Here is a 15,556-nt window from a genome sequence, read left to right as displayed (position 1 = left end):
AAAAAAGTTGACGCCATTGCAATTGAATGGAAAAATCCCCAAACAACCCTAAGCCTTCAATGAGGAAAACGCTGCTTGGCTTGAGCTCGTTTATTTGTCAAAAGGGAATAAAAATCAGATGGACGGCCTACTTATATAACCACAACCAACGTTTGTTTGGGCGAATGTACAATTAACACTTGGCTGGGGGGGCTCTTTTCAAGCTGCCGACCGCCGCCGGATGACGAAGGCTCCCCTCTGCAGCTGTCCAAGGTAGATCCTCATCTTTGTGCTGTCGCTGGTCTTCCTCACCCAAATCTACACACAACCACAAAAATACACGAGCTTAATTTTTAATTTTTTGAAAGAGAAGGGAGCACCCACCTCATTGGTGGCCACTGAGCTGATGACACAACTGATCTTGGTGTTGTCTTTGGACTCCAGGTAGATGGCCTGGCTCTTGTGGTACCTGGGGAAAGCAAACGCAAAGACTGTTGAGCCTCCGGGGGAAGTTCCGGGCAGCGGACTCACCATCTTTTGTCGTAGTACAGTTTGCCGTCCTCGATGCGAGCCTCGAAGCGCTGCGCCGGGTACTCGGCGGGCGCCGAGGGCATGCGCACCGGAGACGACGGCGACGCTGCATGGCAGAGAGAGAGAGAGAGAGAGACAGAGATGTGTAATGGGGTGGGTGGCTCACTCGTGGAGATTTGGGCTTTCTACTGGTATCAAAATGGTTTCAAGTGAACAATTGCCCGACGCTGCCCCCCCCCTCCCAAGCTGACGCGGGTCCCGCTGCGAGTCGGCCCGTACCTGCTCGTTTCGGCGACTTGAGCTGCAAGACAAAAACGGCGGCGAGACGTTGAGCTATGAAGGCCAAAGGGCAAAAGGGTTACGTAGCTCGGGGATGACGACCACCTTATTCAATGTTCGGAGATCTTCCATGATCTGGTCGTCTGTGAGCAAATAATTGAGCTGCGGTGGCGACAGTTAAGGTGAGCTGAGCCGAGCTGAAAAAAGGCTAACGGTAGTGGCGCGAGTCCGACGCACGAGGCAGGCAAAGGATATCAGGCGCCGGCTTGCGTCTCTTGTCCGGAATGGGCACGGGGTCGTTGGGTCTTCTCCTCAGCTTGCGCGTCATGATAGGCTTGACCTCCATGGAATCTGAATGAAGAGAAGAAGATGAAATGCTGCAAAGACCTGCTGGAAATCTTCACCTCACCGCCAGTCAGCTCCATGGTTAACTTCTCGTTCTCAATCAACTTCTTCTTCTCCTCCAGCTCGGCGACGAGGTTCTCCTTCAGCTCCACCTTCTTGTCATCAAACTCCTTCACGGCCGCCTCCTTCTCTTTGATGTAGTTTCGCTCCACCTGGTCCGTCTGAACGCCATGCGGGTGGGTCACCACGGGGTACAACACGGCGGGCGGGCCTTGACCTATGAGCGGGCAAACTCACCTCCAGCTGCAGAAAGAGATCTGCAAAGCACAAAACAGCAACGTCGTTGTCATGACCCCAAAAAAAGAAGAAAAAAAAATCTCCCAATATCTCAGCTCGGTGTTGTTAAAAGTCAAGACAATTTGCAAGAAATGCCAAGTCGACGCAGGTGATTCTCCCTCACGGGCCGCATGAAATTATGTCAGGGGCCGGATTTGACTCCCAGCCCGGGAGTTTGACACCTGTGGCATTTTAAGGCTGTCGAATTTGGAAAATATACAACCGGATACGAGAGTATTTTTGGTAGTGGATGGCCAAGGGACATTGAAAACAAAACGAAGAATCAGCGAGGAGGCCTCCCTCGGAACGGCTCGTGGCTCACCTGCATTGCGCAGCCTCTCTTTGTATTGCTGATCTAACTTCTTCATTCTCTTCTGATACTCCTGCAAAGTGCCTGCAAAAAAAAAAAAAAAAAAAAAAAAAAAAAGGATAGGTGATTTTTTTTTTTAACACTGGTTTTGTCTGCTTCAGTTAGTAATCAACATTTAAAAGAGGCTGGACAAACAAGCACCTTCTTGCAATTGCTGCAGTTGTCTTTTCAGAGAAGCCAGCTTGTCCTGATACATTCTGTAGAGGATGGATGGACGGACACACGGACACACACACACACACACAGCAGGTGAGGGACCTCTAACCCGTCCAACGCAAACAGCTTGCCAGGAGCTCCGGCCCAAGACGTACTGCTCTTTGATTTCCACATAGTCGTCTTCGTCGTGCTTGGCGAGGTCCGTTTCGCTGGCGTCTTCTGTGTCTGCGACGGACGTCGACAAGAGGAGAAGAAGAAGGGGGGGAATCTTGTGAAGGCGGCTCGCAGCGGACTAATTGCTTGGAATTGAGCGCAAAAACCAGATGGTTGTCCCGAAGCTAAGCCTTGACATTGGCTGGAAATTTACGTTAGCTCCGATGCCATTTTGACACGTGCTACAAATGCCACTTAACTGTGCTGTACTTCGTATGTGTTTTAACAAGCTACGGCTGGCAATCTTGCCCCCCCCCCCTGCAAGCTTGAGCGCCAAATTCAACCACGGCCAAATTCAGATTCATTCGACACCCCTTGTGCAGAATCAATCGTTACTTTCATGTCTGCAGACAAGAAGGCTTGCGCCTGGCACTCGGAACCAAACGAGAGTCCAGTCACGGAACGAGGGGGTTTGCGGCTCGGCTCGGTTCGGCCGTCATTTGAAATGGCAAGTGACAAGGAAGCTCTCTGTTTTTGCCGCAAGCAAGGAGAGGCAGGCAGGCAGGCAGGCAGGCAGGCAGGCAGGCAGGCAGGCAGGCCGGTCGGCCGGCCGGCCAGCCGGCTTTTTCTTGTTCGCCTGTCTGTCTACGAAAGCCAACTGGTACCAGTCAAGTTCAGTTCGACAAAACAATTTTGCACTCGCTTTGCACGACATTTTAATGACGCTTGAAGATGACACGAGCTCGTAGAGCTTCGTAGTGCTAGCTCGAGTTAGCTCGGTCGGTCAGCTGTTTTAAGGACGGCTGTGGGGGTGGCATAGCATTTCCATTTCAACACGAAAGCGGCTCGACGGGCCACCCAAAGCAAAAGTGTGCGTGCGTGAAGTTCTGAGAGCGAACCTGGCTTAGCGCTCATCGTCCTTGACGTCGTCCCGTCTCTTTATTTTGCCTTTCACCGCAATGTCCTCGCGTCTCTTTGGAATCAATGAGTGTTGTGGTGTGAGTAGTGAGTGAGTGTGTGTGTGTGTGTGTGTGTGTGTGTGTATATAGCTGTGTGGTGTGGTGAGGGGAGGGGAGGGGAAGGGGTGTACTCTACTAGCCGCTTGTGGAGCTAACCGCTAACGCCTACTTTAGCAATTATGTTATCAAGAAACACAATTTAAACAAGACACGCGGACGGACGCGGCGATGATATGTAACAAGGTTAGCTAGCCACTTTGCCCTAATCACCACAATTAGAAATGAAAGGCATACCCGACTGTTAGCATAAGCCAGCTGATGGCGCTACACCTCGACAGGAATCCCGCCGTCCAAAACATTTCCAAACACACACCGTCATCGGCATTGCTTAAACCACGAATCGGAGTAGAGGGGGCAATAGTTGAGCAGCAAATGGGGCAAAGCGTGTGATCCTGGCGAGCGAGACAGAGAAGGGTGCCGTTGTCGTTGCTGTTTGTTTTCCTCCCAGTATGTCAGTCCGTTCTCTCTTTTTACCTTCTTCGGAGTCTCTCCCTCGAAAGCTGCGCTCGTCGTCGTCGTCAACGCTGTCGAGCTCCTCTTCGTCGTTGTAGTAATCCACCGCGGTCGAAAGCAAAGCGGCGGTGGAAGCCATGGGAAATTGCTCCTTTGACCCCCTAGCCGTGTGTCTGAATGTAAACAAAAGAACGGCTTCAAAAGCAAACTCGCGTTTTCGGTGGCGACGACTTGTGTGCGCGAGCGACGCCGTTCAGCGCCTCCGAAGCGGAGCGGACCCTCAAGCGACAAGCGGTTCACTTAAAAGCCTGTTTGAAAACGGAGCGCTTTTGTGGCAGACGTGGAAAATGTGAGATTGCTTTCAATAGAAACTCCTTATTTGGTGTGGAGTAAGCCATTTTCGTTGGTATGATCGCATTCAAAAGGCACGGTTTCACGTTCGCAACTAAACTTCAAAACAGGCGTATCTTTGGACACCCTCAAAACATGTTGCTTTCGCTCGCCTGACTGGCGTTGCCATTTATTACAAAATCATAAGAGAACAAAATAAAGACAATTTCAAAATATGGATTCTATTTTCTTTCCCGACTCTGGTGATTTCGGTGTGCCCGGCCGCTCCGGCAACAAACAGCACGGGCTGATCTGAGACCAGTTGGAGTTGGCCTTCGTTTCCTTTCGTTTTGTTGCTCGTGATGACGCGACGGCTAACGTCTGACAGGCTGGCGGGAGCGAGAGCGTCGAATCGTATCAACGTCGTCTTGTGTTGTTAAGTCACACAAGGAAAGTTGATCGTAATTCTTCCTAGCGTGGTCGGCGTTAAGCCTCAACGCGTGATTAGCTCAAGCCGAGTCTCGCGGGGCCACTGGCACCGCACTTCCGGCGGCGAGCTGCATTCGGTCGGTAGGGGCAGCGATTGGTTGATGGAACGGACGGACGGCACGCCACGCCAAGCCAAACCTCCGACGAGCTGACACGCTGGAAGAGACGCGGACACCCCGAGGCGGCGATGCTCCAACATGTGAGATGATCGCGGGCAAGGTCGCTGCCGACGAGTCGAACCATATCGACGTCATGCTGGTCCGGAGCTCGGTAAACCCTTTAGCTCAATTTCGACGGCTAACCTTTATGTCGGCGGGCGGGCGGGCGGGCGCCAGCAACAATGGCGGCGAATCAAGCAGACTACAGGAAAAAATATCAAGTTGAGGGTTTCCTCTCTCGTTTGCGTCAAACGGCGACCTGCGAGCATCTTCGACACATTTGGGACGCCAACAATGTAAACAGACCAACTTCCTGTCTTTTCCGTCGTCGGTGACGTCATAGCAAAGTTTTTTTTTCTTACGTCATTGTGAAGTTGTGCAAGGTGAAGGTTTAAAAACAAAGAAAACAAAACAGTGATTCAGTGTCAATTATTCAGGTTGTTGCTATGTGTGGTCAGGGCCGCTGTGTGAAAACATAGCAACTATTGATGCTTTCCGCTTCCGGCGTTTTGTTCTGTGCGTTGGCATGTCGCTCGCAGAAGGTCCTGTGGTTGTTTTAAACGATTCTCTTTGTGTTGGAAGCGCATTGAACTGACTGCCCATAGACTGCTCGTAGCAAAAACAAAAATTGTCCCACGCAACAATATACCAGAGCCTCTCTTGCGGCTATTACAAGGCACGAAAGGGAAACCAGGAGAGATGATAGATGTCAATGGGAAGTGGGTCACAACAACGGGGAGGAAGTGAAAGGATTTGTCTTGTTTTTCGGGTGGCAGCACGGGCGAGGCCGAGCCAAGGTGACGCACGCCGTCATTGTCATCTTCTTGGAGTTCTTTGCCTGGGGACTGCTGACCACGCCCATGCTGACTGTGAGACACTCGCCTACTCGTGGCAGCGTCGAGGCTAGGCTAGGCTTTGGTGGTAACTCGATGTTGCTGCTGGCGCTTATGCTTTCAGGTTCTTCATGAAACCTTCCCGCAGCACACGTTCCTCATGAACGGACTGGTGCAAGGTGTTAAAGTGAGCGCTGGTCCGGTTTGCTGAGATGAACTCGTGCGTGCGTGCGTGCGTGCGTTGACGCAAGTATTTGTGCCTATCTCAGGGCTTTCTGTCATTCCTGTCGGCTCCCGTGATCGGCGCCCTGTCCGACGTCTGGGGCAGGAAGCGTTTCCTCCTGATGACGGTGTTCTTCACGTGCGCGCCCATCCCCTTCATGAGGATCAGCCCCCGGTGAGTTTGCCGGGCCGGCGAGCCCAGTCTGCCGAGGGTCACGTGATCCTCACGCGGCCATCATGTGGGAGCCTGATCCCCGGGCGGCGGCGGCAGCGGGCGCCAGTAGAACAAAAAGCAAGCGGGTGCTTGGAATTTGCAACGTCGTGCTTAGTGGAGTCTCCCATCGTTTGATTGCCCCAAAACATTTGGACCCCCCCTCGCTCCTGAATGGAACGTGCTAGCATGCAACTGGAGGAGCTACATTGAGAGAAACGAGAAGAGCCCATCCACAGCGGTGCAGCAAAAAGTCACTCGTTCTTCCCACGTGTGCGGAAGCAGGAGAGAAGGGCCTGCCGAGTCTCTTACCGAATCATGGGCTCAGGTTCAACAGTGGACCGACCGGCTGTCCCAACGCCAGGCACCCGCACTGCCTGCCTGCCTGCCTGGACCAAAAATACCGCAGCACCATCAATCTCAAGCAATAGGCTAGCATTAGCATCGCAACATTCACATCCATAACCTTCAGATTTTCCCCTTCAAAGCATAAGATCATGTTAGCATGCTAGCAATTGAATACATGACAAACTCAAAGCCCTCGACACTAAGTATTAGCAGAAGTTAGCGGTTTGGCTAACAAGTGATTTCAAACTTAGCAGTTTGGTGGATTTTGGACAAACAAATGCAGCCAAGAGGTCTCCTGCAAAGAGAAAGGTCTGCTTGCCAAAGAGCAGCTCAAACACTTGGACTGGCCAGTTGCCATTTGAAACCGGACTTGACCAAATGGGGCCACGGCTGCTCTTTGTCTGCGCTTATATAGCGGCCAGCTGAGGTTCCAATGGGTGATTGGAAATCGGTGCCTTCAGGTACTGCTGGAAGTGTGGGGAAAAAAACCCACTAGGCAGGCCCGGTTCCAAATAAGCCGTCCACGTCGGCGTGATAAAGTCGTCCTTGCGTGTCCCCAGGTGGTACTTTGCCCTGATCGCCGTGTCGGGAGTCTTTGCCGTGACCTTCTCCGTCATCTTCGCCTACGTGGCCGACATCACCGACGAGCGTCAGAGGAGCACGGCGTACGGCCTGGTAAGGCATCCTCCGCCTGGGCCCGGACCCACCCTCACGCGTGCGTGCGTGCGTGCGCCCGGCTCTCAGGTGTCGGCGACGTTCGCCGCCAGCCTGGTGACGAGCCCCGCCATCGGGGCCTACCTCTCGGCGCGCTACGGCGACAGCCTGGTGGTCCTGATCGCCACGGTGATCTCGGTGGCCGACATCGCCTTCGTCTTCTTGGCGGTGCCTGAGTCGCTGCCCGACAAGATGCGGCCGGCCACCTGGGGCTTCCCGCTCTCCTGGGAGCAGGCGGACCCCTTTGCCGTGAGTCGGCGGCAGCCATGGCGGCGGCGGCGGCGGCGTTCTCTCTCTCCTTGCGGGACCTTGACGGGGAGCTGCCGTTGTCCTTTGTCTAGTCGCTGCGCCGCGTGGGCAAAGACTCCACCGTCATGCTCATCTGCGTGGCCGTCTTCCTGTCGTACCTGCCGGAGGCCGGCCAGTACTCCAGCTTCTTCCTCTACCTCAGACAGGTCCAAAGACGCACGCGCTACTCCACAAAACACGAGGACGACGTGCGCTTCTCACGAGTAACACGCACCTTTGCAGGTCATCGACTTTTCCCCCGCCGCCATCGCCGCCTTCATCGCCATGGTGGGCATCTTGTCCATCATTGCGCAGGTGTGTCCCCGTTCACATTGTTGGAAGCGGAAGTCGAAAGGCAAACTGTGTGTGTGTGCGTGCGTGCGTTTGTTGAAGACGCTTCTCCTGGGCGTGCTGATGCGTACGTTGGGCAACAAGAAGACGGTTTTGCTGGGTCTGACCTTCCAGCTCCTGCAGCTGGCCTGGTACGCATTTGGCTCAGAGCCCTGGTGAGTCATTTGGGGAATGGGTCCGCCATGTTGCAGTGTCGCCGTGGTAACCGTGGCAGACCTTTTCATCTTCCAGGATGATGTGGGCGGCGGGCACGGTGGCCGCCATGTCCTCCATCACTTTCCCGGCCGTCTCGGCGTTGGTCTCGCACAGCGCCGCCCCGGACCGGCAAGGTCTCTGTGGCGTGGGTCGGGAGGTATACGTGTGTGTGTGTGTTTGTAACCTACATGCGTGTTTGCACAGGCGTGGTCCAGGGCATGATCACAGGCATCCGGGGTCTGTGCAACGGTTTGGGCCCCGCTCTGTACGGATTCATCTTCTTCCTCTTCAATGTGGAGCTCAGCGACGTGCAGACTGCAGAAGGACGGGACGCGCAACACATTAAGGTACGCATGCACGGACCAGACGTGCGACACACGCAGCGCTCGCATACCTCCGGCCAATCAAGGAATCCGAATGGCCATCAAGTCGCCAAATTGGTCGATTGGCAGATGATGTTGACAAATGCAAAGATTTTGCTGCGTCTGCAGAAGTCCAGCGTTCCGGGGCCCCCCTTCCTGTTTGGCGCCTGCGCCGTGGTCCTGGCGCTGATTGTGGCCGCCTTCATCGAGGAGCGGGCGCCGGCCGCCGCCATCCGGACGTGCTCGGACTGCAGGCCCGGCAGCGCGGGTCTGCCCGCCGCCGGCCCGCCCGCCACGCCTCCCGGCCACGCCGACGACATCGAGCCGCTCTTGCGGGACAGCGGCGTGTGATTGACAGGCCGCCCTCGGCCAGTCGGGAGCTGACCAAAATGTGCCAATTCTCTTTATCGGCGATGTTTTTTTTTTTTTTTTTTTTTTTTTTACACGTCAGACGTGTAAAAACTACACGCCAACGGTAGCCACATCGTGGTTACCGTTGGCAACTTTCTGTTTATTCTAATGCCTTAAAATGAAAATATAAGGCTGGAACAAAACTGCAAAATGCACAACTGACATTTGTAATATAGTGAAAATAATAAAAAAACAAACGTTTTTTTTTTTTTTTCAAGAGTAATTCTTTTACCACTGACCTAAATACAATACTAATATTTTCTGTCTCTCCTAGGATCATAAATGAAATCAATAGTGGAGGTCGCCAATGTATGGAAAGCGAAATCCTTTCAGATATTACAGATGCCAATGTAAGGAAGAATGGCTTGCGAGAAACGATGGAGAAAATGGTCCCACGGGCGCTTGAACAAGCGAACAACCATGAACAGAATGGCAAGAAACCACATTTATTATTTGTCAAGTTGGACAGAAGGAAGATAGACTTTTCCTTCTACTGGGGTTCATTCACACACACACACACACTGCTCATCTTCATTGGCACAATTCACACTTTCCCCCCCAAAAAGGTGTCAACTTTGCAGTATTTGCTCCTCCACAAAAGCAAGAACAAATGTCAGAACAGGTTTTGACACACGTGTCAGCTGTGAAGCAGCGGAGAGTGTCAAGCAGATTCTACGAGTAACGGCAGCATGCTTACCCTGTCAGATCATCATGATTAGTGGTACGTGCGCGCGGTCACACTTAACGTCAACAAGAAGTGCAGCCGACCAATGACAACAAATAAAAAGGATCTACTCTGGATCCTCAACCACTATGAATAATGCATTCCTTATCGCTCATCAGATGAATTGAGATCAACGGGAAGCAAGTGTGCAAAGACCAATAGGAGAGGCTTCACACACACACACACACAAACACACACGGAATAAAAAAGAGCATTCCAATGGAAATGGCACGCATTGTCATGCCCTGACAAAATAGCCCCAAAGCACTGTTAAGCGCTGTGTTTAGAAATGAAGTGCACTGATTTCAATGAGCCTGTCCTATTGTTGAATCACACTTGGGGTAGGGACTCATAGTTTGGGTGACTTAGACTCAAGAAGCAACTTTACAAAGCCCCACACTGAACGGCAATGTACTGCCGCTGCCGCCGCCGCCGCCACTCGAGCACAAAAGCAAATGCGGCCTTATCGGTGTTGCTAGTCTTTGTCGTGCATCTGCTGTTGCATTTTTGTCAGCATCTCTTGCATCCTCTTCAGCTGAACAAGGAAGAAGGAAACTTTCAGCAGCAAATCAAGCCCATCACATCACACCGTACATGATTTGATTGGGAAAACATTCTGCCATGCTAGCAGCTGACAAACGTTAGCTTGTCCTCTTACCTCCTCATCTTTCATTTTAATCAGCTTTTCTGTGTCCGCATCGGGGGTGGCCAGCGGCAGGATGGGGATGGGACTCTCCATACGGTTATCTTGTGTCAGTTTACTGGGAGAAGAAGAAAGCGGTGAAGCACCGGCCAGCGGACGGGCACACATCAACACAATTCAAAAGATGCACCTGGACCAGGGTAACGCAGGATACGTGAGCCGAGCGCTCACACCATACATCTTTTGGATCATAATTGCTCCCTAAGAGCGGACTTCACCTGGTCATCTCCTGTATGCACTGCGCTCGGTAGTTCTCATAGTGGACATCGCAGGTGACGTCTTTCAGGTCGTGCATGTGCGAGCGGATCAGCATGTTCCGCAGCTTCACAAAGTCGCAGTGCGATTGGTTTTCCACTGCACGGAGCAAACGCTTTACGTTCCTCAATCGGCCTTTGAAAAGTAGCACGTTGACAATGATGACATCATCACCTTCCACGATTCCCCAGGGGTACAGTCGCCCTCGCACTCGCTGGCCTCGAGCTTCCACCACCGTGTTACTGCCAATCACGGCGAATGGCGTGCACTCCTGCCATCAGCAATAGTGACAAAAGCGCGTTGTGTTCTCTCTCCAGAGAATAGGAAAGGAAAGGAAAGGAAAGGAAAGGAAAGGAAAGGAAAGGAAAGGAAAGGAAAGGAAAGGAAAGGAAAGGAAAGTCACACCTTCAGCTCTTTATCCAATTGCTTGAACTCCTCGTCCTCATCCGAGTCACATTCGGGGAACTGGTAGACTTTGATGGCAAACTTGTCAATTTCTTCTCGTATCTGCGCACACGCGAGCGACATTTCTATCAGAATATGTGTGTACGTAGTATATACTGTACACGTGTGCGTGGCAGCAGGAAGACAGAAATGCTCGCTCGCTCGCTCGCTGGCACTCACTCGGTCCTTCAACTTCTTGATCTCGCTGGGGGTGAGGCAGTCGGCTTTGGCGATGAGCGGGATGATGTTGACTTTTTCGTGCAGAGCTTTCATGAACTCCACGTCCACTGGGCGCAACCTGAGCCCAGACGTGTGTGTCAATGGGCTGGCTGGCTGGCTGGCTGGCTGGCTGGCTGGCTGGCTGGCTGGCTGGCTGGCTGGCTGGCTGGCTGGCTGGCTGGCTGGCTGGCTGGCTGGCTGCCTGGCTGGCTGCCTGGCTGGCTGCCTGGCTGGCTGCCTGGCTGGCTGCCTGGCTGGCTGGCTGCGCGTTTGCTACCACAATATTTCAAAGCATCGCGGCTTTACAAATACACTACTGCGCCAAACCGCGTCGGAGAAGGACGGCCTTGTCCACCTTGATGGCCAACCTCTGGTGTGTGGGCATGTAGTATATGTTATTACCCATGACCAAAGGGAGGGATGAAGTAGAGGCAGCAGTGGACCCTGTTGTCCTGGATGTTCTTCCTATTGAGCCCGCTCTCGTCTCGGAAGTACTGCTCAAACTGCTGCTCGATGTAGTCTGTGATGGCCTTCCAGCTGCACATGCAGGTCAGCACATTAAGTGCGAGCGTCTTCCAAGCAAGCCCCCCCCCCCCGCAGCCAGCTCACCATTCATTGTTGTTGACGGCGTCTCCGAAGCCCGGCGTGTCGACGATGGTGAGCTTCAGCTTGACTCCTTTCTCCTCGATGTCCACGGTGTGTTTGATGATCTCCACTGTCTGATTGATGCGTTCTGGTCACCGTGACCACATGAAAAAATAGAAGAGCAGAAAAAGCCCGCGAGATAAATAGCGGCGCAAACGCATCGCGTGAGGTGACGCGACGCGACGCCACTCACCCTCAGCGTTCAGCAGCTTCCTGTCCTTGTAGAGGTCAGTGAGGAACAAGCTGTTGACCAGAGTGGACTTGCCCATTCCAGATTCACCTGATCAGATCCCAACAAAGCCCCCCCAGCCCCAGTTCTCATTTGACCTTTGAGAAGCGACAGAGAAAGCAAACACACCTGCCACCATAAGAGTGAAATCAAAGCCTTTCTTCACCGACTTCCTGTGGACTTGGTTGGGAAGAGTGGCAAAGCCCACATACTGCTTCTCCTGGAAAACACACGTACACGGGTAGAAAGCAGCAGGGAAGACAAGAGAAGAGGACTTGTTCTGATGCATTTCAAGCACTCACAAACGGATGGAGGAGCAAACAGCTCACCCACCGTACTGCGCTAGATTTCTCGCCACTCTATTTAACAGTTCAAAGCGTCGAGCGGCTCGCGCTCCACAATAGAAAGCTGACTGGAAGTGCTTCTCCGAGTTTACAGTACGTTCATCAAATCTGGTGGCAAGCGGAGAACCGACCGACCGACCGACCGACCGACATACACTTTATCCAGCTAGCCAGCCCTCTGCCGTCATTGGGAAAAAATGAAGCAAGAGTGACTTTGGAGAGGCCATCGGCCATGACTGGATGGAAAGAAGCAAAGGCTGTTCTCTCCTGCACACTGCGGCAAAACATCGCCACATCACTTTTGGCGCCGAGATCTAAATACACGCTCAGACGGAGGGAGGTTGGCTGCATGACAGTCGAGGACGTTCACACGCGCACAGACGCCACATTGACCAGAACCCCAAAAAAACTCACGACTGACTGTGCAAACACACAGCTGGCGTTTTTAGAGAGAACACAAAACGTCCACTGATGAGGGAGGGAGGGAAGGAAGGAAGGCGCTAACGCAAAATGGAAAGTCATTGAATGAAATCACAAAGCATAGCATAGCATAGCATAGGCGACATTCTGGTGGCCAGCCGGCCGGCCGGCCGGCCGATCTGTCACTTTGGAATTGACAAGGGGTGCTGCAAGTCCAGCAGAGGGTGCTGTAGTGAAAAAAGCCCCACACAAAGCATTGGTGGAACGGTGGTCAGCATAGCTGCCTCTCAAGCAGTTGAGCCGGGTTCCATTCCCAGCCAATACAAATAACTCCTTGTTTTTCCCCATCTACAGTAACCGCTACGAATGATTTGCGTATTGTTTTGCCCATACTTAGCTTTGTTATGGCCAAACCAGTTACACAAACAAAGGGGCGGCAGTCTAAAAAATGGTGTCAATAATGGAATGAATGTTGACATTTTGCCGGCCGGCTACACAACTGACCGTTATGCCAAAGTTACCAGATTTGTGGCGTGGCCGGCCGACATAAAAAAAAAAAAAAAAAAAAAAAAGTCAGTTTTCACTTTATACGAACAAATTGCCTTTGACATGTGCACAGAACAACTTGTCACGGGTTCAAGCGGAAGTGAAGTCTTTTCACTTTTTGTCGCAAATCAAAATCAGCGAGTCAGTCGACACAAGTCCAAGTCATATGACTTGAGTCGACTCGACTCCAAGTCACGTGACTTGAGACCCCCCCCCCCCCACTTCTGCCAAATAAAAGAATACTGCATAGTAACAATAAGAATTTGAAAAAATAATAAGAAGGGGTCCAAAAATGGCGCCGTACCAGTACTGTTCCATACAAATTTCCGCTGCGAGTGCTTACTTCAAATCGTTTCCAACCAAAACGCCTCCCAATACAGTATATTCCATGTTACCTTCTGTCTAGCCGTTCTCACACGCGGGCACAGGAGTCGTTCCACGAGTTTCTCCTGTAGCATGATGGCATCCATGCTACAAGTGCCCACCCAGTCAAAGAAGAATCCAACGGGATCGGGACAGAACAGACGGAACGCTTCAACACACGCACAGCTACAAAAGCAACGTTTTTTCCTTGCCCGCCTGCCGCCGCGGCGTCCGCCCTTGTTCAGACAGGTACGCAGGAATTCACATCTCGCCGCGTCGAGCAGAGCCGAGCCGAGCCGAAGAAATCGGAAAGCCAGGCGAAGCGGGGCCAATTGGTGGCTGGCTGGCTGGCTGGCTGGGTGGGTGGGAGGAAACCAGTCGAAGAAAGGAAGGCCTCATAGAAATTCATTCATTTGAGAAAGAGTCTCCGCTTTACTGAGCTCCAGCGAGAGAGACGCACGCACGCACGCACGCAGAGCCTGTCTGAGCAGGAAGCGGGGCAAAGAGGCCCTCGTAGAAACAACACGTGAAGCCACTAAAACGGCAAGTGTGGACCTGCACTCACAACAATGATTAAGCTATAAGGAAAGCCAACCTGTCAGTCAGTCAGTCAGTCCGTCCGTCCGTCAGTCCGTCCGTCAGTCCGTCCGGCCACATGCTCATCGGTGTCGCAATTTCATCTGAAATAGCTCGCTTAGCTTTAGCACCAGCCAGCCAAGCAGCTCCCGTTATCATTCGAACAAAACACATTCAATTTGAGGCTAAAGCACTGTTTTCAATCTATGGATAGAGGAGCTGCTTTTTGCGGCAACGAGAGTTGCAGGCGATTTTTTCCAGATGTGACAGAGTCGTGGGCATGCGTGTGTGTGTGTGTGTGGGGGGGGGGGGGGGGGGGGGGGGGGGGGCGTGTCCGTGGCGTGTCCGTGGCACAGATCATGTGGGCAGCGTCTTGGAAGAAATGAGCTCAATCTTTTTCTTTCCCACCATGCAAGTAGCAGCTAGGCAGGCGCACCCTGTTAAGTCCAATGAGTTGCACACGCCACATGGAGATGTTGGACAAAAGTTGTCATTGTTTTTTTTTCCATTTCCACCAACCATTTATCAATAATTAGGTTGTGCAGAAGAAATACACGACGTCCTGTTGAGTGACTTTTCAAACGTTCTCAAAACTAAATAAGTGTGCTGCCATCTCGTGGTCGATAGTTGACTCACACACATTATAACCAAAATAGTTCAAACAGTTCAATCAGCACAAGTTAATTGTGTTCCTTGTTGCTTGAATTATTTCTGGTTTAGGTGATGGTGGAGGGAGTGTAACATGTGCGCTCGTGTATATTTTGTCTTCATTAAAAAAAAAAAAGCAGATGCACAGCACAGCACAGCAGACAAAGCCTCAAGCGCCTTTGTCTCAGAGGCCAGCTGTCACACACGCACACGCACACGCACACGCGCACACACGCACACACGCGCACACACGCACACACACACACACACACACACACACACACACACACACACACACACACACACACACACACACATCTCTTCAAAAGCCCACTTGAGTAGTCCAACATCAAAATCCAATCCAACCAATGAGCCCAGTAACCCACGCACAAGCTTGTGGACGGCTCACCGCAATACTTAACATGGTCAGAAACCCCCCCCCCCCCCCCCCCCCCTGTTGCCTGGCAACACGTTAGCGCAAAAAGCGGGAGTTTAATGCTTGTAGCCGTCATCCTAATCCCAGTTTTCCAGCAAAAGTCATCAGCTTGTGTGTGTGTGAGCTGATAGCATGTGACTGCAAAATGATTTGTGTATGAACCGGGTTTGCTCCAAGTGAGTTTGTGTGAGAGAGAGAGAAAATGTGTCTGTCCGGCCGGCCTATCTGCCAGGAAAGGCCTTACAGGAGGTCATCATTCAATCCGAAGACTAAGCAGAAGCCAACAAACAACTGGATGGGAACTCACACCTGGGCTTTAAAGATAGTGAAGAAGCATCAAGAAGACCTTTTGCTATGGAGATTGCAATGGGAAAGTCACCTTGCACTCGGGTGCACTAATCACCATGCCCGCCCGCACATATGGCATTACTGTGATATGTCCCATTTTCACATCATTGCAAACCCCTCTGG

The 15,556-nt window shown here is 52.2% G+C and overlaps 3 protein-coding genes across 10 annotated transcripts; 1 reads left to right on the top strand and 2 right to left on the bottom strand.

The window, feature by feature from the left end:
- Positions 1-75: 75 nt before the first annotated feature.
- On the bottom strand, positions 76-4,919 carry suds3 (SDS3 homolog, SIN3A corepressor complex component). Of its 6 annotated transcripts, none has more exons than XM_049762747.2 (13): positions 4,743-4,919; positions 3,643-3,794; positions 2,152-2,221; positions 1,982-2,037; positions 1,793-1,864; positions 1,432-1,451; positions 1,199-1,355; positions 1,045-1,140; positions 895-956; positions 790-811; positions 511-616; positions 364-448; positions 76-297 (listed from the first exon to the last, which is right to left on the bottom strand). In XM_049762747.2, exons 2-13 carry the CDS (start codon positions 3,758-3,760, stop codon positions 199-201), a joined length of 963 nt encoding a protein of 320 aa, XP_049618704.1. In that variant the 5' UTR covers positions 3,761-3,794; positions 4,743-4,919; the 3' UTR covers positions 76-198. The 6 variants fall into 6 exon arrangements, with proteins under 6 accessions (XP_049618704.1, XP_049618702.1, XP_049618706.1 ...); XM_049762745.1 differs by lacking the exon at positions 4,743-4,919 and adding an exon at positions 4,579-4,722; XM_049762749.2 differs by lacking the exon at positions 4,743-4,919 and adding an exon at positions 3,403-3,560 and having other exon boundaries at positions 3,643-4,086.
- Positions 4,566-8,734, top strand: LOC125993807 (hippocampus abundant transcript-like protein 1). 2 transcript variants are annotated; one of them, XM_049762726.1, is made up of 12 exons: positions 4,566-4,710; positions 5,375-5,467; positions 5,556-5,618; positions 5,701-5,828; positions 6,773-6,887; positions 6,957-7,175; positions 7,268-7,381; positions 7,458-7,529; positions 7,608-7,720; positions 7,797-7,894; positions 7,965-8,107; positions 8,252-8,734. In XM_049762726.1, exons 1-12 carry the CDS (start codon positions 4,645-4,647, stop codon positions 8,471-8,473), a joined length of 1,446 nt encoding a protein of 481 aa, XP_049618683.1. In that variant the 5' UTR covers positions 4,566-4,644; the 3' UTR covers positions 8,474-8,734. The 2 variants fall into 2 exon arrangements, with proteins under 2 accessions (XP_049618683.1, XP_049618684.1); XM_049762727.1 differs by lacking the exons at positions 5,375-5,467; positions 5,556-5,618 and having other exon boundaries at positions 4,577-4,710.
- A 229-nt stretch (positions 8,735-8,963) lies between these two features.
- On the bottom strand, positions 8,964-14,270 carry LOC125993811 (septin-5). 2 transcript variants are annotated; one of them, XM_068650227.1, is made up of 11 exons: positions 14,021-14,270; positions 11,882-11,972; positions 11,717-11,803; positions 11,488-11,611; positions 11,281-11,415; positions 10,840-10,957; positions 10,621-10,722; positions 10,390-10,486; positions 10,179-10,314; positions 9,916-10,018; positions 8,964-9,792 (listed from the first exon to the last, which is right to left on the bottom strand). In XM_068650227.1, the coding sequence occupies exons 2-11, from the start codon at positions 11,889-11,891 to the stop codon at positions 9,733-9,735; spliced, it is 972 nt and encodes a 323-aa protein (XP_068506328.1). In that variant the 5' UTR covers positions 11,892-11,972; positions 14,021-14,270; the 3' UTR covers positions 8,964-9,732. The 2 variants fall into 2 exon arrangements, with proteins under 2 accessions (XP_068506328.1, XP_049618694.1); XM_049762737.2 differs by lacking the exon at positions 14,021-14,270 and adding an exon at positions 13,458-13,994.
- Positions 14,271-15,556: the final 1,286 nt, after the last annotated feature.

This window comes from Syngnathus scovelli, chromosome 3 (assembly GCF_024217435.2).
Source record: "Syngnathus scovelli strain Florida chromosome 3, RoL_Ssco_1.2, whole genome shotgun sequence".
NCBI classification, from domain to species: Eukaryota; Metazoa; Chordata; class Actinopteri; order Syngnathiformes; family Syngnathidae; genus Syngnathus; species Syngnathus scovelli.
The sequence above is the reverse complement of the archived record's forward strand: the minus strand, read 5'-3'. Positions and strand labels throughout refer to the sequence as shown.